The 20,036-nt window shown below is 40.7% G+C and overlaps 1 protein-coding gene across 5 annotated transcripts in view; it reads right to left on the bottom strand.

The window, feature by feature from the left end:
* The window catches only part of znf827 (zinc finger protein 827), a 126,510-nt gene that overhangs the window by 55,551 nt on the left and 50,923 nt on the right, over positions 1 to 20,036 (bottom strand). For all 5 annotated transcript variants that reach the window (XR_006312960.1, XM_043699097.1, XM_043699071.1 and 2 more), the window contains exon 6: positions 5,414 to 5,647. Coding sequence is in view for 4 of the 5 variants with exons in the window: in XM_043699097.1 (XP_043555032.1) it covers positions 5,414 to 5,647 (234 nt within the window). In the remaining variant the exon portion in view is untranslated. The remainder of the gene's footprint in view (positions 1 to 5,413; positions 5,648 to 20,036) is intronic.

The raw sequence follows: 20,036 nt of genomic DNA, 5'->3' as shown, positions 1-20,036 counted from the left end.
ACTGACAGTGTAGTTAGATGGATGGACACCATTCACTGCAGCAAAGAACTCAAGTCGAGGTGGTTGAAGAGACATTTGCAGTGGGAGGGGGAAGAATCTGGTCATTGTGACCAATGATACAGGCAGGGCAAGGAAAGAGGTTTTGCAGATTTGGTATGAGCTACCATGCAAATTAAGCAGAACCTCAAAGATCATAATCTTTGGATTATTAGTTAAACAATCAGCCAACTGGCAAAGGACAAAACAGTTCAGTTAAGTATGTACATAGCTCAAAAACTGGTATGGGAGACTGGTATCACACTGAGTAAAGAGGGTCCTGTACTGTTAGCACTGTCTCCACCTGGATCATTAAGCTTCAGTCAGGAAAGAGAGATTACATCCAGAGTTAGACAGCCCAATTGAGCATATATCAACCTTTTCCTAGCTATAATCAGTTCTGAAGGGTCACTGCATTTGAAACATTAACTCTGCTTTCTCTCCACAGATGCTGCCAGAGGTGGTGCGCTTTTGTAGCAATTTCTGATTTTGTTGTTGATATATTGGGGAACTTGGAGCAATGTGGCAATTCGATGCAGGTGGGAAGAGGTACGTTTTGCTTCTCTTTCGGCTAGTTTGAAAGTTTTTTTTAAAAGAGATGGAATAAATTGAAGCTCAAGGTCAGGGGTCTGACACAGAAGAGTGACATCACAGGTAAAGCACAAGTTCATTGCTGGTGATAGCTACTAAATTAACGATGATTGTTTACCTTCAATCTACAAAAATTTTAAACAATCTAATTAAGAACAAAGTAATTGAAATGGAGATCCAGACCAGGTTATAACACATCACTGCATGATGCAGGAACTGATGGATCCCACTAGGGTTCGTAGTAATCACATCTGTTTTAAGTGTTCATTGCTTGAGGAACTCCAGCTCAGAGATGATGAGCTGGAGTCTGAGCTGCGAACAAATCAACATGTGAGGTAAGAGCTGATCCAATAGGTTTGAGATTCTTGCTCCCTGAGAGATGGCAGGGGTTGCAGTAGGGAGGTTGAGCAAACTGAGCACCATACTTTGGTTCAGAGATCATTCAAGAGGTCGCAGAAAAGAGATACATAGTTGTAATCAGGCAAAGTATAGTCAGGGAATAGACACTGTCTTCCAGTGCCAGGATCAACTGTCCCAAAGGCTGCATCGCCTGCCTGGTGCATGGGTTAAGGATATTTCTTTTGGGCTGCAGTGGAATTTGGAATGGGAGGGGAAAGATCCAGTTGTCATGGCCCACATAGGTACCAATACAGGTAGAAAGAAGGTCTGTTGAGGGAATATGAACATGAAGATAACATATGAGAAGATTGCAATAGTTTTTTTTCCAAGATATCTAAAAGGTGAGAGAGAGACAAGAGTGGACATTGAACTGCTAGGAATAAGGCTAATGGGGAACAAAGAAATGCGGAAGAACTGATTTGGGATTTTGCTTCAGTTTTCACCATGGAAGACATGAATAGCATACAAGAACTTCGTGAGAGATGGGGGCATAGGAAAGTGTAGTGGTCCTCACTAAGGAGAAAGTGCTGGGGAAGCTGATTGTTCTGAAGGCAGATAGATCACCTGGATCAGATGGAGTACACTCCAGGGATCTGAAGGACATAGCTGAGCTGCAGAAGGACTTGGACATGCTAGGTGAGTGGGCAATAAAGTATTAGATGGAGTTCAATGTAGACAAGTGAGAGGTTACACATTTTGTTTGGAAGAATAGAGGCATAGACTACTTTCTAAATGGGGAAAGGCTTTCGAAATCTGAAACACAAAGGGACTCCCAAATCACGACGGTTCAGTTGGTGATTAGGAAGACCAATGAAATGTTAGCATTCATTTCAAGAAGCTAGAATATAAGAGTAGAGATGCACTGCTAAGGCTTATAAGGCTCTGATCAGACCACATTTGGAATATTGAGAGCAGTTTTGCGCTCCACATCTAAGGAACGAAGTGCCAAAATTAGAGATGGTGCAGAGGAGGTTGACAACAAGGTCCTAAAGCTGAAAACACGTGCTATATGAAAGAGCAGTTGAGGACTCTGGGCTTGTACTCGATGGAGTTTAGAAGAATAAGGGGGATCTCATTGAAACACACAGACTACTGAGAGGACTGGATACAGTGCATGTGGAGATGTCTCCACTAGCATGAGAGATGAGGACCTGAGCGCACAACTTCAAAGTGAAGTGACGATCCTTTAGAATGGAGATAAGGAATTTCTTCAGCTGGAGGGTGGTTAATTTGTGGAACATACTGCCACAAGTGGAGGCCAAATCACAGTGTTTTTATGACAGAGGTAGATAGGTTATTTATTGCTGAGGGGATCAAGGGTAATGGGGAGAAAGCAAAAGGATAGAGTTGAGAAACGTATCTGCCATGATTGAATGGGAGTGCAGACACGACAGGCCAAACTGCCAAATTCTGTTCCTCAATCTTAAAGTCTTATGGTATGCTTTTATGGAAAGAGAGAAGTTTTTAAACTTAATAGCAGGGACAAGGAATCACATTTGGAAAGGTGATAAATTAGAGTAAACTGTGATAGAAATGATAGAGTATGAACTTAAGAGCAAATCAACTCAAGACTAGAGGCTACAAAATGAATAAAAAGGATAGAACAAAAGACCCCTCTACCTAAACGTTTGAAACAAAATAGTCAGAGTGCAAATATGTACCATCCGGAACCTACCAGGGAAAATATTGCAGTATTACATTGATTGTGACCTAAATAGGAACAAGAGTAGACCATTAAGAGCAAAAAGCCAATTGTGCCATTTAACACAATCATGGCTGATTAAACACTTCAATGCCTTTTACCTACACTAATCCTTTATGCAATTTAACAAGATCATAAATTTTTCAACTGCTACTTTAAATATACTCAAAGAAAGCTTCTACAGCCCTCAGTGTACAAAATTCCAAAGGTTCTGGAATTTTTAGTACAGAAGAAACCTAGGAAGAACATGAATCTTGGAAAAGGTAGAATAATCTGTTAATTAATAGTGACATGCATGAAAACACAGAGGGCTGACCTAAGTTTAGGAAACTACGATGTTCAAATGCTTTGTTTAGAGAGAAATGCCAAGGCAAGATGTCACTTGCAGTAGTGTACAGGCCTCGAACAGTGACCATGTGGTAGGATGGAGTATCAAAGAAGAAATGGTGGGGTTAAAATAAAGCTAAATGAACTGTGGAAACCAAAAATCTGAAAGAAAAACAGAAACTGGAGAAACTCTGGCAGCTTCTTTAGAGTGAAAAACAGAGTTATGTTTCAAGTCCAGAGACCTCTCTTTGAAACTATTTTGAAAAAGCTAGCCAGCAATGTAAAAATTTCTATCGGTATTTAAAAATAAAAGTCCAGCCAGTGCTGATCTTATCAGAAGTGACAGAACTGGAGAATTGATAATGGAAAACCAACAGATGGCAGATGAATTCAACAGGTATTTTGCATCAAGCTTCACCGCAGGGAATGCAAGTAGCAGCTCATGGCATGGGGGTAACATATGGACCTGGGATAGAACACTGGATGGCAAGCAGATACTAGACAGTAGGCATAATTGGGTCTTAGACAGGTTGGCAAGATGCAATGCGTTGTATATCACAAGGATCAACACTGGAACCTGAACTGTTCATAATTTATATCAATTACCTGGATTCAGTTTGGAACCTACGGTTGCCAAATTTGTTGACAAAACAAAGATAGGTAGGAAATTGAAAATGACGTAAGGAGCCCAAAAACGTATATTGTTAAGTGGATGGGTAAAGGTGTGGCAAATGGAGTTTAAAATGGGAAAATGTGCAATTGCCCAGTTTGACAGGACCATTAAAATAAAGTATATGATCCAAATGGTGACAAATTGCACAACTGTGAGATGCCGAGGGAACATGGTGCTCTACAGCATGATTCATAAAAGGCTAGGATGCAGGTACATCAAGTAATGAGAAATTAGAATGTCATTATTCATTGCAAGGAGTACTGATTATGAAAGTAGGGAGATTATACATCAGTTATACAGGGCACTGGTGAGACCAGATCTTGAACACTCGACAGTATTCGTCACTTTATTTACAGAAGGATGCAATTACGCTGAAAGCATTACAGAACTTTTTTTCTCTATTTATTCATGGTACATGAGCACTGCTGGCTAGGCCAGCACAAGTTGACAATTCCTAATTGCCCAGAAGGTAGTTAAGAGTCATTCACATTGCTCTGGGTCTGGGGTCACATGTAGGTCGGGCCAGGTGAGGATGGCAGATTCCGTTCCCTGAAGGACATTAGTGAACCAGATGGGTTTTTACAACCATCAACAGTGGTTACATGGAAGCCACCAGGCTAGCTTTTCATTCCAGAGTTTTACTGAACTCAAATTTTACATATGCCATGATGGGATTCAAACCATGTCCTCAGACATTAGCTTGGGTTTCTGATTACAAGTCCAGTGACATTACCACTATGTCAACACCTCCCAGATCAATACATTTAATGGACAGCTCATTTTATGAGGAAAGATTGGACAGGCTTGACTTGTATCTGGAGTTCAGAAGGAAAAAAAGGTAACTTAATTGAAACAATTAAGATCCTGAGTAGTCTTGAGACAATAGACAATAGACAAAAGGATGTTTTGTCTTATGGGAGAACCTAGAAGTAGCTGACAGTGTTTAAAAATCAGCATTTGCCACTTAAGACAAATTGAAATAATTTTTTTCCTAACAGAGGGTGGAGTATAAAAGCAGGGTCTTTGAATATTTGCAAGACAGAGGTGGATAGATTCTTGCTATGCAAAGCGGTAAAAAGTTATTAGGTCAGCTAGTATGTAGATTTCATGTTATAAATCCGAAAAACCAAGCTCTTACTAAATGGTGAAGCAATTTTGAGGAGCTTCACTCCTTGTTTGTATGTTCGTCTATATGTTTGTTAGTTACCAAAGAAGAGAGAGCTTATTTCCAAAGGCACTGTATAACAAGCCATATTTCAAAGAGAAGCCTGAATACAAATAGCCCATAGATCTACATGGAGAAGTTAGCATTTAGCAGCTGTTGGCATATCCTAAAAAATGGATGTTATTAGGTATAAAAAAAATGTGCAAAACGTTCAGAACAGCCAAGCATCTAAGTACAGTATGACTGATTGAATTTGTGTAAAGTGCTCAGGAAATGGCAACTGATTCTAATTAGTATGAAGTTTAGCGGGTATTGCAATTTTCTCTGTGTTAAGTCTCTCTTCTGGTCATGCAGTAATCGCATATATTAATTACTGTGCTGTTTCTGATGAAGCTACAATACCATCTCAAAACAGGAGCGAGTTTGAAGAGCATGAAGGCTACAAATCAGAAATTATTTTGTGAATGTATTATTACTTTGATACAGGCAATACAATTTTGTGAAACAGTAACACAAATACCTGAGAGTTGATAAAGAAGCTCTGATGCCATTTTTACAGAAATATCTTGAGTGAAAAGCTTAATTTCTGTGAGGGGTATAACTTCAGGTGAATTCTGGGAACTTTCACTCTTCACTGCCTCGTAATTGAAGACTCGACTAGGAAATGGTGAGACTGGAAGTTCAGGTATTTTCAGATCCATTGGCTCCTCTTTAATTGTAACGATTTGTGTTCCCAAATGCTTTTTATTTTCAGCTGTGGTTAGATGGAGAAAGAAAAATCTTGATCTTAGTAAAACAAACATCTTGTACAAGTAACAACTTGCAGTAGCACTAATTTCAACAGGTTTGAAGAATGTTATCAAATCATTAGAACACAGAAAATGCATCATGCCTATGTTGGGTCTATAAAAGTGCGATTCAATTAGTTGTGTTTCCTGTGTCTTTGTCCGTAGCCCTGAAAATGTTTTTTTTTCACATACATATCCAATTCTCTTATTAAAGTAACAATTAATATTTTTCTTTTAGACAGAGCATCTTGCCAACTCTCTGTTCTTTTGCCATTTATTTTAAATTAGTCTATTTACTTACCTTCTTGCCAATGGGAAGTTTTTCCTGATGTATCAAAATTGCTTGGTGATCCAGCACCATTTAAAATCTTATCTAATCCAAGGAGAAAAATCTTAGCTTCTCTAATTTCTCTCCATAATTGAAACCCTCAATGTATTTTTAAAAATTCTTTTTCAGACCAATATTTCACATTTGCATTTGAAGTAGCTCAGAGAAGGGTCAGGCAACTGATCCTTGAGATAAACGGGCTATTTTATGGGAAAAGATTAGACCAGTGTCCTTTGTAATATAGGAGGTGGTGAAACTTTCTCACTGAAACAAAATCCTGCATGGACTTGACATGGTGGATGCTGAAAGAATGCTTCCTCCTATGAGAGACACCAGGACTAGGCAAATGATGTGTCTTGTTCCTAATTCGTCTGGTTAGAATATTCAACATTGTATTGATCAAAATACAGTATTTGGCAAGAAATTACAATAAATCTGTACATCATGTTGAACATCGCTCGATGAAGCGGCGCTACAGCAAGACCACAGAATGTAATCCGGGTGAAGGAGAAATCGATCTGAGACTGGTACAGTTAAGAACAGAAGCTTGCCAAACAGTCAGGGCAAGCAGGTACAAGGTCGGACTAATAAATTAAATGGCATTTATTTTAATGCGAGGGGCGGCAGATGAACTCAGGGCATGGTTAGGAACATGGGACTGGGATATCATAGTAATTACAGAACATGGCTCAGGGATTGGCAGGACTGGCAGCTTAATGTTCTAGGATACAAATGCTACAGGATGGATAGCAAGGGAGGCAAGAGAGGAGAGGAAGTGGTATTTTTGATAAGGGATAGCATTACAGCTGTGCTGACGGAGAATATTCCTGGAAATATATCCAGGGAAGTTATTTGGGTGGAACTGAGAAATATGAAAGGAATGATCACCTTATTGGGATTGTATTATAGACCCCCCAAACGTCAGAGGGAAATTGAGAAACAAACTTGTAAGGAGATCTCAGCTATCTGCAAGAATAATAGGGTGGTTATGGTAGGGGATTTTAACCGTCCAAACATAGACTGGGACTGACATAGTATTAAGGGTTTAGATGGAGAGGAAGTTGTTAAGTGCGTACAAGACAATTTTCTGATTCAGTATGTGGATGTACCTACTAGAGAAGGTGCAAAACTTGACCTACTCTTGGGAAATAAGGAAGGGCAGATGATTGAGGTGTCAGTGGGGGAGCACTTTGGGGCCAGCGACCATAATTCTATTAGATTTAAAATAGTGATGGAAAATGATGGACCAGATCTAAAAGTTGAAGTTCTAAATTGGAGAAAGGCCAATTTTGATGGTATCAGGCAAGAACTTTTGAAAGCTTATTGGGGGCAGGAGTTTGCAGGTAAAGGGACGACTAGAAAATGGGAAGCCTTCAGAAATGAGATAACGAGAATCCAGAGAAAGTATATTCCTGCCAGGGTGAAAGGAAAGGCTGGTGGGCTTGTGGGCGGCACAGTGGCACAGTGAATACCACTGCTGCCTCGCAGCGCCAGAGATCCGGGTTCAATTCCCGCCTCAGGTGACTGACTGTGTGAAGTTTCTCCCCGTGTCTGCGTGGGTTTCCTCCGGGTGCTCCGGTTTCCTCCCACAATCTAAAGATGTGCAGGTCAGGTAAATTGGCCATGCTAAATTGCCTGTAGTGTTAGGTAAGGGGCAAATGTAGGGGTATGGGTGGGTTGCGCTTCGGCGGGTCGGTGTGGACTTGTTGGGCCGAAGGGCCTGTTTCCACACTGCAATGTAATCTAATCTAAAACTTTAGTGCTTCCCAATCTCCTCAGACTCCCCGCACAACTTCCCACGACTATCCTTGATTGGCCTTAATCTTATTCTAGTCATTCGTTTACTCCTGATATACCTATAGAACGCTTTAGGGTTTTCTTTGATCCTATCTGCCGATGACTTCTCATATCTCCTGCTGGCTCTTCTTAGTTCTCTCTTTATGTCTTTCCTGGCTAACCTGTACGTGTTGTGGTTCTGTTCGCCGAGCTGGAAGTTTTTGTTGCAAACGTTTCGTCCCCTGGCTAGGCGACATCATCACTGATGATGTCGCCTAGCCAGGGGACGAAACGTTTGCAACAAAAACTTCCAGCTCGGCGAACAGAACCACAACAACGAGCACCTGAGCTACAAATCTTCGCACAAACTTTTAACCTGTAACTCTCTAGCACCCTAACTGAGCCTTCGCATCTCAACCTAACATTAGCCTTCTTTTTCCACTTGACAATAGATTTCGCTTCTTTAGTAAACCACAGCTCCTTCACTTGACCACTTCCTCCTTGCCTGACAGGTACATATTTATCAAGGACACACAGTAGCTGTTCATTGAATAAGCTCCACATTTCAATTGTGCTCATCCCTTGCAGTTTGTTTCCCCATCCTATGCATCCTAAATCTTGTCTCTCAAATTGAGGATGAACTCATACTGTCGCTAAAATTTCCTTCACTTTAAGCTCCCTAACCAAGTCCACCTTATTACACATCAAATCTAAAACTGCCTGTTCCCTCATGTGCCCTCCCACAAGCTGCTCCAAAAAAAAAAACTCAGACATTCAGCAAATTCCTTCCCTTGGAATCCACTGCTAACCTGATTTTCCCAGTCTACTTCATATTAAAGATCATTATGAATACTGTAATACCGCCTTTCTAACTCTCAATTCATTTTAGCCTCAAATCCTGGCCATTGCTGAGAGCCTGTACATAACTCCCTTCAGAGAGTGTTTTTCTTCCCTTTGCAGCTCAACTCTATCTAGATTCTACACCTTCCAAACCTATGTTGCTTCCTGCTCTCAATTTAATTTCATTTTTTTATTTATATTTTTATTGAAAAAAAGATTTGAGATTTTTGTTTTACAAATTTACAAAATTAATACAAAAAAGTGTATCTACTTTACAACATAACAGCACCAATATAAAATTAAGAAAACTAACTACTAAACTACCAAAACACAAAATAAAATATAGAAAGGTGATTCTATATTTAAAAAAATCACAGTACCGTACAATATTAACAATAACCAAAGAGAGAGAAAAGAAAATAAATAATTAAATAAACGCATTCAAAATAAAGTCATATCATGTTATAACAAAACCAATATTTATACGGGATTCTTCCTCCTCCCGGAGGCCCCTGAATCAACCAACACTGTCCTCGCAGCTAAGCAAAGGCCCTAAACGTTATGGCCTATACATCTGCATTGGTGTAGTTCAAAAAGAGCTGCTATGTTCTACAAAATAATTCCGTTTTTTGGTGCACCATATTCGTAAGGAATCCGGGGGATATATTCCATAATTATCCTATGCCAATTCCAAAGTCCTGGGAGACGTTCGGATACCCAACTTAGTAAAATGTTTTTCCTCGCACAAAAGAAAAAGGATAGTGAATAGTTTCTTCCCGTATGCATCTAGAGAAGGGAAATTTGGAAAACCCAAAAGGAGAGACACTGGGTCCAACCCAATCTCCGTTCCCAAAATCTTTGCCAACGCTGTTCCAATATCTACGAATCTTATGGCATGTCCACAATGAGTGAGAGTACTAACTTCTATTTTACATTTAGGGCATACTGGGGATGCTCCTGCCTTGAACTTTGCAAGTCGCTCTGGTGCTATATGAGTCCTATGAAGTATCTAGAATTGAATAGCCTGAGTTCTATTACAGATAGAGATCTATCCCAGACCTCCTCCCACATCTCTTAAGGAGATTTCCATCCCGAATTCTTGATTCCAGGTTTTATATAACCATTCCATGTCCTTCAAATACCTTATTATGTATCAAGTGGTATAGAATACTGACCGAGGCGCACCCATTGGCCAAAGCACTCTCCCTTCCATATCCGATTTATAAGGATTAGTCATCAATGTGGTCTTTTTTTGTATGAAGTCACGAACTTGAAAATATCAAGAAAGGTCTTTGCTGGACAACTCAAACTTCCAACGCAACTGTTCGAAGGACATCATGACTTCCCCATCGAACAGATCTCCCAAACAGGAGATACCTCTGGACTCCCAGAATTTAAATTCAGCATCAGTCAGGCCTGGCTGAAATCCCACTTCAGTGGAAACTCTATTATCCGAACAAGATGGGCGGGCACTATTTCGTTTGGATAATGGACTCTTTGGAAAATCGATTAAATGCATTTCCTCTGGGACTCGGAGTTTTTAAAGTCTGCTTGCCATTCAGGAGACTGCAGCAGTACGTAGTGCGCGAGGCCCACCCCTCTCCAGGGCAGCCAGACTGTACACCAACAAGACTGCTGCTGCAGCTACCTTTGTGGGTTAAGTCTCCAAATAGCTCTCAGCCCCACACACAACCTTTTGCTGCAAATTTTTGACAGGTTCCATCTCTGCCCTGCACAGGACAATGTTGGAGAGATTATTCCTGGGAAGCAAGGGGGTGGGGGAGGTGGTTAGGGTACACCCCTCTGTAGAACTCCAGGGAAAGTGTGGGGAGAGAGAGGGAGGGCGGGAGGTCAGTCATTTGGAGATGGTGCCAGTTTAATCACTGTAACAAAAGACACGATCACTGTTGGAAACACATCTTTGATGTAATGTTTCTATCGGGACGTCAAGATCGCCTTTTGATAATCCAATTTTCAGATAATTGGTATTCAGATAATCATGGTTCCCCTGTATAGGGGTAGAAGAGGAGGTTTTTTGTAAACTACCCTCATCCTGTCGCATCATCTTTCAAGTTTTGATTCTGTTTAATACAACTGGACTTTTACAATACTCCATAATAACTCTCATCTTATCCATAAATAATAGATTGATGAGGGGACATTTTGCTTGGAGGGCCTCAATATCCAACCAGATTGATTGTGGGTCACCGGAGACCCAATCAGTTACATACGATAACAGAGAACTCAGTTGGTACCTCCTGAAATCTGGAAAATCCAGACCTCCCTTTACTTGTGGGAGCTGCAACCTATCTAATTTAATAAGGGGCCTTCTGTGACTCCAAATAAAGGAGCCGAAGCAACCATAGAGCCCTTATGCAGTGCTTGTCTCGGCAACATAGAGGGGAGCATTCTCATAGGGTATAATAGGCGAGGTAGAATATTCAGCTTGACCAAGGCTATTCTTCTTAGCTAGGATAATCGAGAGATCTTCCCAGCGTTGGAGATCCTGCCTTATTTTCTCTAATAAGTGTGTATAATTAGCTTTATATAGCTGACCAAATACCAAATAATAAAAATACCTAAATAAAGAAAGCCTCCCAGTGACCACAAGGGGGAAGCAGGATATGCTGGCATGGCCTCTGATTTCATAAAATTAATTTTGTAACCTGAACATACCAAATAAGTTAACCACTTGAATTAAGCGGGTCACAGATGTCATCTGCATAGAGAGTGATATTGTGATTATCTGATCCGACCTCCGGAGCTGTTATATTAGGGTCAGTTTTGTATGGCTTTCACGAGTGGCTCAATCACCAGCGTAAATAATAATGGTGAGAGAGGGCAACCCTGTCGACAACCTCTGCCAACACTAAAGCTATCTGGCTTTATGCTGTTTGGGGTCATGACGTAATACTGCAACCCATTTTGTAAAGACCTCTCCAATACCAAACCGTTCCAAAGTATGAGAGAGATATGGCCATTCTACTTGATCAAATGCCTTCTCTGCATCTAGGGAGGTGACTAATCCTGGTATCACTCCCTGCTGGCAGACTTGTACCATGTTTAACACTCTTCTAATGTTATTAGTTGATCTGCGACCCTCAATAAACCCCGTCTGGTCCTCTTTTATAATAAATTGTAAAACTCTCTCCAGTCTTAATACCAACATTTTTGAGAGAATTTTAAAGTCCACATTCAATAAGGATATAGGTCTGTACGAAGTACAGTCATCTGGGGCTTTTCCTTTCTTAAGAATGAGAGAGATGTTTGTTTCTCTCAGACAAGGCAGGAGGCTACCCTGACTGTGTGAATAGTTATACATACCTATAAGTGGTCCGGCCAAATAGTCTATAAATTCTTTGTAGAACTCAGCCTGGAATCCGTCTGGTCTGGGTGCTTTCCCGCTCTGGAGCTGCCTCACTGCCTTCTGGACTTCCTGGGTTGTCGGGGGGGACATTCAAAAGTGACACCTGCTCTGAGGTTAGGCCCAAGAGGGCCAGATTTATTTAAACAAAGACTCCATCTTCCTCGTTCTATCCTCACAGTCCTCCGACTTATACAATTCGAAATAGAACTTTCTAAAGGCTGCATTAATGTTTTAGGACCACAAGTCAGGGTACCAGCACCCCCTCTAATAGACGTAATGGATTGGGGAGTCTTTTTCTTTCTGCCAAGGTATGCTAGATACCTGCCCAACTTATCGCCGTATTCAAATAATCTCTGCTTCGCAAGCAGTATCCCCCTCATTGCTGTTTGAGTAAGTGCGATATTCAAAGTTGCCCGGAGGGCTGTAATCCGCTGTAGCTTAGTAATGGAGAGCCTATCAGCATACGCTGTCTCAGCCGCTTTCAGGCGTGCCTCGAGCGGACGATATTGTTCTCCCTTTTGTCTTTTTTGGTTGGCAGAATATGAGATAACCAAGCCATGCGCATATGCCTTAGCAGTCTCCCACATCACCAATGGGTTACTGGCCGTGCCTGAATTGATATCCCAGACAGTTTTAAATTCCTGCGAGAAATATTCTGTGAACTTACTATCTTTCAATAGGAAAGAGTCCATATGCCATTGTCGGGAACCCCTCTCGTCATCACTAATCTTAACCGCCATATATACTGCTGCGTGGTCAGAAAAAAGTTATATTACCTATTGTACAAAATAATATCAAATCCAGAAAGGTCGAGAGGACAAAAAAAAAATATCGATTCTGGTATGGCACTTGTATGGATTAGAATAAAAAGTAAAATCTCTACCCTCAGGGCGAGGATACCTCCACACATCTACCAGCCCAACTCCATCTTCAGATCAGTCAACTGCCTATAGTTCAGAGCTCCCGCGGAGCTCCTAGGTATCCTGTCCACCTCGGGGTCGATAGTACAATTAAAATCTACCCCTATAATGTGTGATGCATCCAGAGAGCCACCAACTTGGAGAACGCATCTGTTACAAATTTAAAAGGATGCGCCGGAGGGCAATAAACATTCAAAATCCCATATTCCTCTCCATATATGAGGGCTTGAAGTAATTAATACCGTCTGGACGCATCTTTTATCTGGCTCATTTAGAAGGGAAGATTCTTCCGGATAAGAACGGCCACTCCCCTACTTTTTGAGCTAAAAGATGAAAAGAACACCTGGCCAAATTCACCCTCCTTATCAGGTAGATGTATCACCTGTAGAAGGGCTACATCAACCCTCTCTTTTTTAAGACGATGATATCTTTTTCCTTTCAATTGGCGAGTGGTTCTCCTTGACATTCCAGGTGCACCATTTAAATGAATGACTAGCCATGATTGTTCAAGCAAGTCCGAGACCCCCCCCAGGAGGAAGAACCCCACTCAAAAGACATTGAGTAGAAACCATTAACAATTCACATATAAAAACCTTTAAAGCAACTAAATCAAAACAGCTAAGAACTACTCCTTAAAAAAAAAAGACATAATTAAAAGTGGACTTTTCCCTTGTCCACAGGAGGCTCTCCTATCTTCCAGTAATCTCACCATAACACCTCCCAGCTGGAGCTATGCCCTCGGCCCAGATATTACAAAGTAAGATAAACAAATGCCAAAATCTTATAATACACGAGTTAAAAGTGGGTGACCAACCCATCCCCTCGATATTACCACCTAGGCACTCTTAACAAAACAGCAATATAAAATAAAATATATAAAATTACAACCCCCAGCAAATATTAAGCAACAAAAAACAACTCAGAAACATCTCCCAACAATCGGATAAACCAAGTGAGTTGTGGATAAGAGTCAAAAGAAAGAAGAACCCCCCCTGAGGAAAGATGGAAAAGAGAAAAAGGAGGAGAAAAAACAGAAGGGGGGTAAAATAAAGTCATTATCCATATAGTTCAAGTCCTGCAGTCTACTTGAGAGCATCCAAAAATTCTTTTACTTTTTCCGGCAATCCGAAGTTATACACAGATCCTTCATGACTGAAGCGCAGCGTTGCCGGGTATTTCATGGAATATTGAATATTTAAATCCCTTAGACGTTTCTTTACCTCGTCAAACACCTTCCTCTTGTGAACCACAACCAGAGAGAAATCCTGGAACAGCATTATTTTGGAACCCTTGTATATCATGGCTTGGGGATCCTTCCCCAAAACTCTGGAGGCCTCCAGCAGCATTTGTTCTTCCCTGTAGTGCTGAAGTTGAACTAGGGAGCAACCCGGTGGGCCCACTCAACCTGCACCCGGCCCAGCTCAGACTCCAGCTTCAACAGGTGTGGGAGCCATTGCTCCAAAAACAAAAAATCAACAAGTTGGCCTTCCTCCTCCTGTTTGAGAAGGCCCAGCAACCTCGATTTTCGAGGTCAACGATATGTTCTTCTATGGCCCGGACTTGGCCTTCCAGAGCCCGGACCTGTCCCACAGAGGATACAGCAGCGGTCTTGGAGGCCGCAGCACGTTGCTCCGTCCCTCCAACACGCTGCCCGAGTTTCTCAATCATGCTTCTGCAGCATGATCGAGATCGACTCCCACCTGGACCGGGTCTCTTCAATTGACGCGTCAATCTTCTCTTGGAGCTTAACAAACTCCAAGATCAGGCTCGCCTCTGCAGGTAAGTCCCCTAGGGCGGCCGCGGACATGTCTGTTTCTGTTGGGGGGGGGGGGGGCCTACCTGTGGGGAACTTGGTGATCCTTTACCTTTGGTCATTTTAAAATGTATCAAACTGCTAAAGTTTGATGTAGAATGACCAAAGCTGCTGGGAAAAGGCTATTTTTAACATTTTTGAAAGTGAGGAGAGGGTAGGTACCCCACCTTGTCTGGGTCCTGGGCAGAGCTCAGCAAACTCAGACCTACTAGGTCGCCGCCATCTTGAATCCCCTAATTTCATTTCTTAATAATCTGGCAACTCATCACCTCTGTCCACCTGATAGTCCTTTTGATAGAATGCATATCCTTGGATATTTAGTTCCCTGATCCCCTTGCAGTCATGTCTCCACAACATCATACCAGCCAATTTGAAATTGCACAACAAGCTCACTCATCTTGTTTTGTAGACTGTTCACAATTAAGTACACTGCCCTCAGCTATGTTGGCCGCTCCACTTCTCATAGATGTTCCCTTATCTGCTGTGCCTCAAGTTAGATTTCTCATCTTTTCCATATACTGTCTGATAACTTGTGGTGGAAACTAAGAATCTCTCCTGAGCCCTCCCCTTCCTTTGACTAGTTTAAAGTCCTTCTGTTATGCCTGCAGTTCATCTCCCTTAATGCGTGAAGCATTCAACATAAGATACGAAGCCTTTTAAATTTGTTTCAGAAAAAAAACAAACAAGTTTGTTCAAAATTTGCATAAAAACTGCATAAAATAATTATGCTTCAGAAGAGGAACATGTGAAACTCCATTGTACAATAAAGATTCTTTTCTTGGATGTGTTGAGATCGGGATCCATGCAGTATAAGAACTCAAAATGCAGTTATAAGGGCAACATTCTTCCCCGATCCCCATAAAAACCTGCCATTAAGTACTTATTACAAAAAATCATGCTAATCTAACTACTTTAAAGTCATATTACAAGACTATGCCACCCTGGACCAGATAAATTAGATGATTCTGACTTCAAAATAATATTAACATGGAAAAGAAATTCAGCTTCGTGCAAACAGAGCGAATCTGAAAATACTCAAGCATAGTAAAACAGAAATAGTATTCAAGCGGTTTTTACAATTACTCTTATTATTCATTGAATTTTTGTAAATGGTAAATTTAGACAATATTGTGAATCCCATCTATTCAAGGAAAATCTTGCTCAGGAAATTTTCCTGAAACTATTGTGAAAAACACAGGAAATGGCCCTTTACCTCATTGCTGCTTCTGAGATCTTGCTGTTTTAAATTGGAGCGAAGTCTGCCTAAAAAACAATTAAATTCAATATACATGCAATAATACGAGAAGTTCTCAGAATTGTTGTTTAAAGAAAATGCTCATCTTCCTTTTTTGTTGTACACTACTACAGTATTAGTCAAGGGGTCACATTTTCTCCAATTTCTATTTGATGTCCAAATATGATTCGCTACAAAGACATACAGCAACTAAAGGAAGTTTCCACTAAGATAAATACTAATAGTCAAGTAATTGAAGAGGTTGAAGAATTAATACAATTCTCAACATGAAGCAGAAAAGAATGAGAAAACCCACACTAAATGCAGGTAATCCAAGTGTTACTGAAATCACCTTTGTCATTTATTGTTTATGCTCTTAGTTTGAAAGAAATTGGAATAGCTACCTCTTGATTTCCAGGTCAACTTACAGCCAAAGTAAATTACATGTCATCTTAAATTGCCATATCAAATGATAATTAACTTTCATGAAAGCACAACTTGCAGTCAGTATGTGAAAAAAAAAGCCTTTGCACATTGGCCTATGAAGCACAAGTCAAATGAGCATTCATCTTGTCTGGTCAGGAAACAGATAACAGAAAGCAATATCTTCCACAACCCTGTTAACTCTATATTGTTCATGCTTATGTTTAAAACTGAACATTTTTAGGTGAATCTGAGAAACAAACCTTTAAAACAAAGAAAAATTGTGCTTTATTAGAGTCTGCAGTTCCATACAATGGGACACATTTTAAACTTATTTAAAGCCTCGCACAGTTAAATTAGGGCCCAACAATTCGATTCTCCTCTGCTAACAGGCGTTATAACAAAAGGTCATGTTATTAGATTAACAATTGAGAGACTCAAGCTTAACTTTCATAAGATTTTGAGAATTTTTCAAAACCACTGGATATCTCAGTGCTTTATAGCTGAAGTGTGGTCACTATTGTGATATAGGAATGTGGCAACCAATTTACACTAAGTAAACTCGCACAAATAGCAATGAGATAATCTTGAGACAATTCTTTTTGAGAGACGTTGAGGAAAAAATATTGGAATAGGACACTGGGGATAACTCATCTATTTATTTTCAAATAGGACCATGAAATCTTTACATTCACCTGAGCACTTGGATGGGACCTTAGTTTAATCCCTCAACTGAAAAGGCACTTTTCAGTACTGCCTCAGTAGTGGAGTGGACAGTCAGCCTGGATTCTTGTGCTTTTGAAATTTAAAATATTTAGAAATAAGCTGGCATCAGTAAAAGTGACCATATAAAAGGCAATTGGTTCATTAATAGCCTCCAAGGAAATCCTAGTGACTCTGGAGTCATGTATGAATCCAGCCCTCAGCTGTATAAAATTGCGAAATAACTGCACTGGTTCAACATCAAAGCCCACAACTATCCTTACAAAGACAAGAAGAGCTATAAATTCTATGCAAGCAACATTCATATCCAGAAAGTAAACTGTAAAACATCTCAGGGTGCACTCCATAAACAGCAACTGGCCCCATCCTCTGTCCATAAAGGATGGGGAGCAGCAAAGCACCAAATCATCACAGCACATCTCAAACTAACTTATCACAGAGTTCAGCACTTTAAAGCTCATTGACATCTTACCTGCAATGCTGCTGCTAGGCTGCTCTGCATACTGGGTCAGACATGCTTTCTTAGTGCTCTCTTGGTCACTGACAGCATTGGCCATGCACTTTCGCACCTCATTCAGAACTTACAGATTTCACAGCAGTTCTATCTTGTCTTTTAATACAGACAGCTTGTCATGGTTGCCAGCAATGATCAGAAAAGGTAGTGGACATTTTGTTGAATGGCACTTTACTACATCAATATCACACCTACAGCGTGTGCCAGCATCTTACATGGCTAACACCCTGTATGTGTTTAACCAAATGGTTGAAGGAGGTTGTCACAAGTCCAGTCAAGAAGGACTATGGCCAATTAAAATGTGCTGTCACAGTCAGTTAAAAGTAATGGTTGATCAGAGAGAATGTTTCAGTGATCCGACTGCACTTACAATCACGTATAGTATTGTATTTGAGAGACATGGCTTGTGCTGCATAATCTGTTTCAGTCGACGGTGTCAAATGTTCACATTGAAGCATCTTACTGCCCTTCTTATTGGAGTCCTACATGTCACTTTATCACTGATTGTGCTTAAGTGACTCTTGTGTGTGCTGAGTACTAACTGATCAAATTAGTAAGGAGCTGCTTTATTTTTGTTCTTTTTCACGTAAGTCCATTGGGACCATCTGCTATGGATCCAGCCACTGCAGCTGGATTCGTCACTGTGGTTGCTGGACAACAAAGGCTGACAGAAATTAAGGAGGAACAGATGGATTTTCATACCCAGACCCAGCAGCTGAACAGCCTCCACATAAAAGTCACATCAAAAGGTCTTTTCAGGGTGTGGATATGGGCATTCTTCCGGATGGGCAAGGCACAATGCCAATGATGAATGAGGATGTTCTGGAACACTTTCGCAGTACTAAGTCATCTGTTGGATCCTTCCGGATGCAGGACACTACAGGCTACATCTGTCCCCTGACAGCTGTGGCAGAAGGAGGTCATTGTATCTGCAGTGGTTGTTTCTCAGCAAGTATTCCTTTAAGGCATCTAGCCATTGAAAGAAAGCAGGAACTTGAGAATTATTACAAATGTAGGCATTGTGGCAGCTTTCAGGGTACCTGGTATAGATGCAATTGTTGCTTTGATAGCGTGCAGACAATATCAATAGTGGGAAATGGTCCCATTTGGCTTGTGTCTAAGTCATCTGTAATCATCAGAACCACATAAGGGAAAATGATAACCTAATGGTATTATCACTAGGTTATTAATGTCTTAGGGACCCATGTTCAAATCCTGCCATGGTAAATGGTGTAATTTGAATTCAAAACAAAAATCTAGGATTAAGACTCTAATGATGTCCATGAAACTATTACAGATTGTCAAAAACCCATCTGGTTCATTAATGTCCTGGAGGGAAGGAAACCTGTCATTCTTATCCGGCTTGGCCTGCATGTGGAATCCAGACCCACAGCAATGTGGTTGACTGTCAATTGCCCTCTGGGCAATTAAGAACAGTCAATAAATATTGGCCTGGCCAGCAACAACCATACCCCATGAATGAAAAAAGAGAGAGAAATCTTCGAGATCTACAGCAGGAATCCTGATAGATGCCTCAATGCCTACAGTCTTGATAATTTCCTGTTTTATTTCAATGGCTGGATGCCTTAAAAGAAAAAGGTGCGGAGAGATAACCCTCAGCAGATACAATTACTTTTTTTGCCACAGTGATTAGGGGACAGATGAAAGACCTGCTCAAGAGCAGGTTCCAATTTTTGGAAAGGTATGGTTGGGGAGTCCTTGCAATGCACTCCATGACTTAATTGATGCCTGCTTCCAATAGACTAGGACAGGGTTGGGTGAAGAGATTCATTATTCATTGATTGTAAATTTGTTGACACTGGAAAACAAAGCAGCCTGTTTAGCTTCAAATACTAATGTAAATTTACAGTTTTTCTTTCTTTGCTTTTCCTGCTGTTTAATTAAAATTAACATTAACAACTGTTTGGAGGCTTTACAACATCTGATGCTCACATATTCAACAATGTCATGATGTCAACAGTGGTTGTTAGGGAAAGTGTAGAACTCCTTTAGATATGGTTCTAACATTAATGTGGTGCCAAGGAAAGGTAGCTTGTGTAGCCTCAGCTAAAATGAGTTGATTAGATAAGTAATGATTGAAACAGACTACATTCCTTTAATTCTATTGACAAAAAATTACCACTCATGTAACTTATGTGCCTCAGGTGTTCTTTGTTCCTTGCTCTCCCATTGCATAGATGCAGCTAGAACGTAGAACAATACAGCACAGTACAGGCTCTTCGGCCCATGACATCATGCCAAACATTTATCATAATCTAATATCAACCTAACCTATACACTCTTCAATTTACTGCTGTCATTGTGCTTGTCCAGCAATCACTTACATGTCCCTAATATCTCTGATTCTGCTACCACCGCTGGCAGTGTATTCCACCAGCACTCTCCATGTAAAGAAC

This window comes from Chiloscyllium plagiosum, chromosome 1 (assembly GCF_004010195.1).
Source record: "Chiloscyllium plagiosum isolate BGI_BamShark_2017 chromosome 1, ASM401019v2, whole genome shotgun sequence".
In the NCBI taxonomy this organism is placed as follows: Eukaryota; Metazoa; Chordata; class Chondrichthyes; order Orectolobiformes; family Hemiscylliidae; genus Chiloscyllium; species Chiloscyllium plagiosum.
This window is presented reverse-complemented; position numbering and strand designations above follow the sequence as displayed.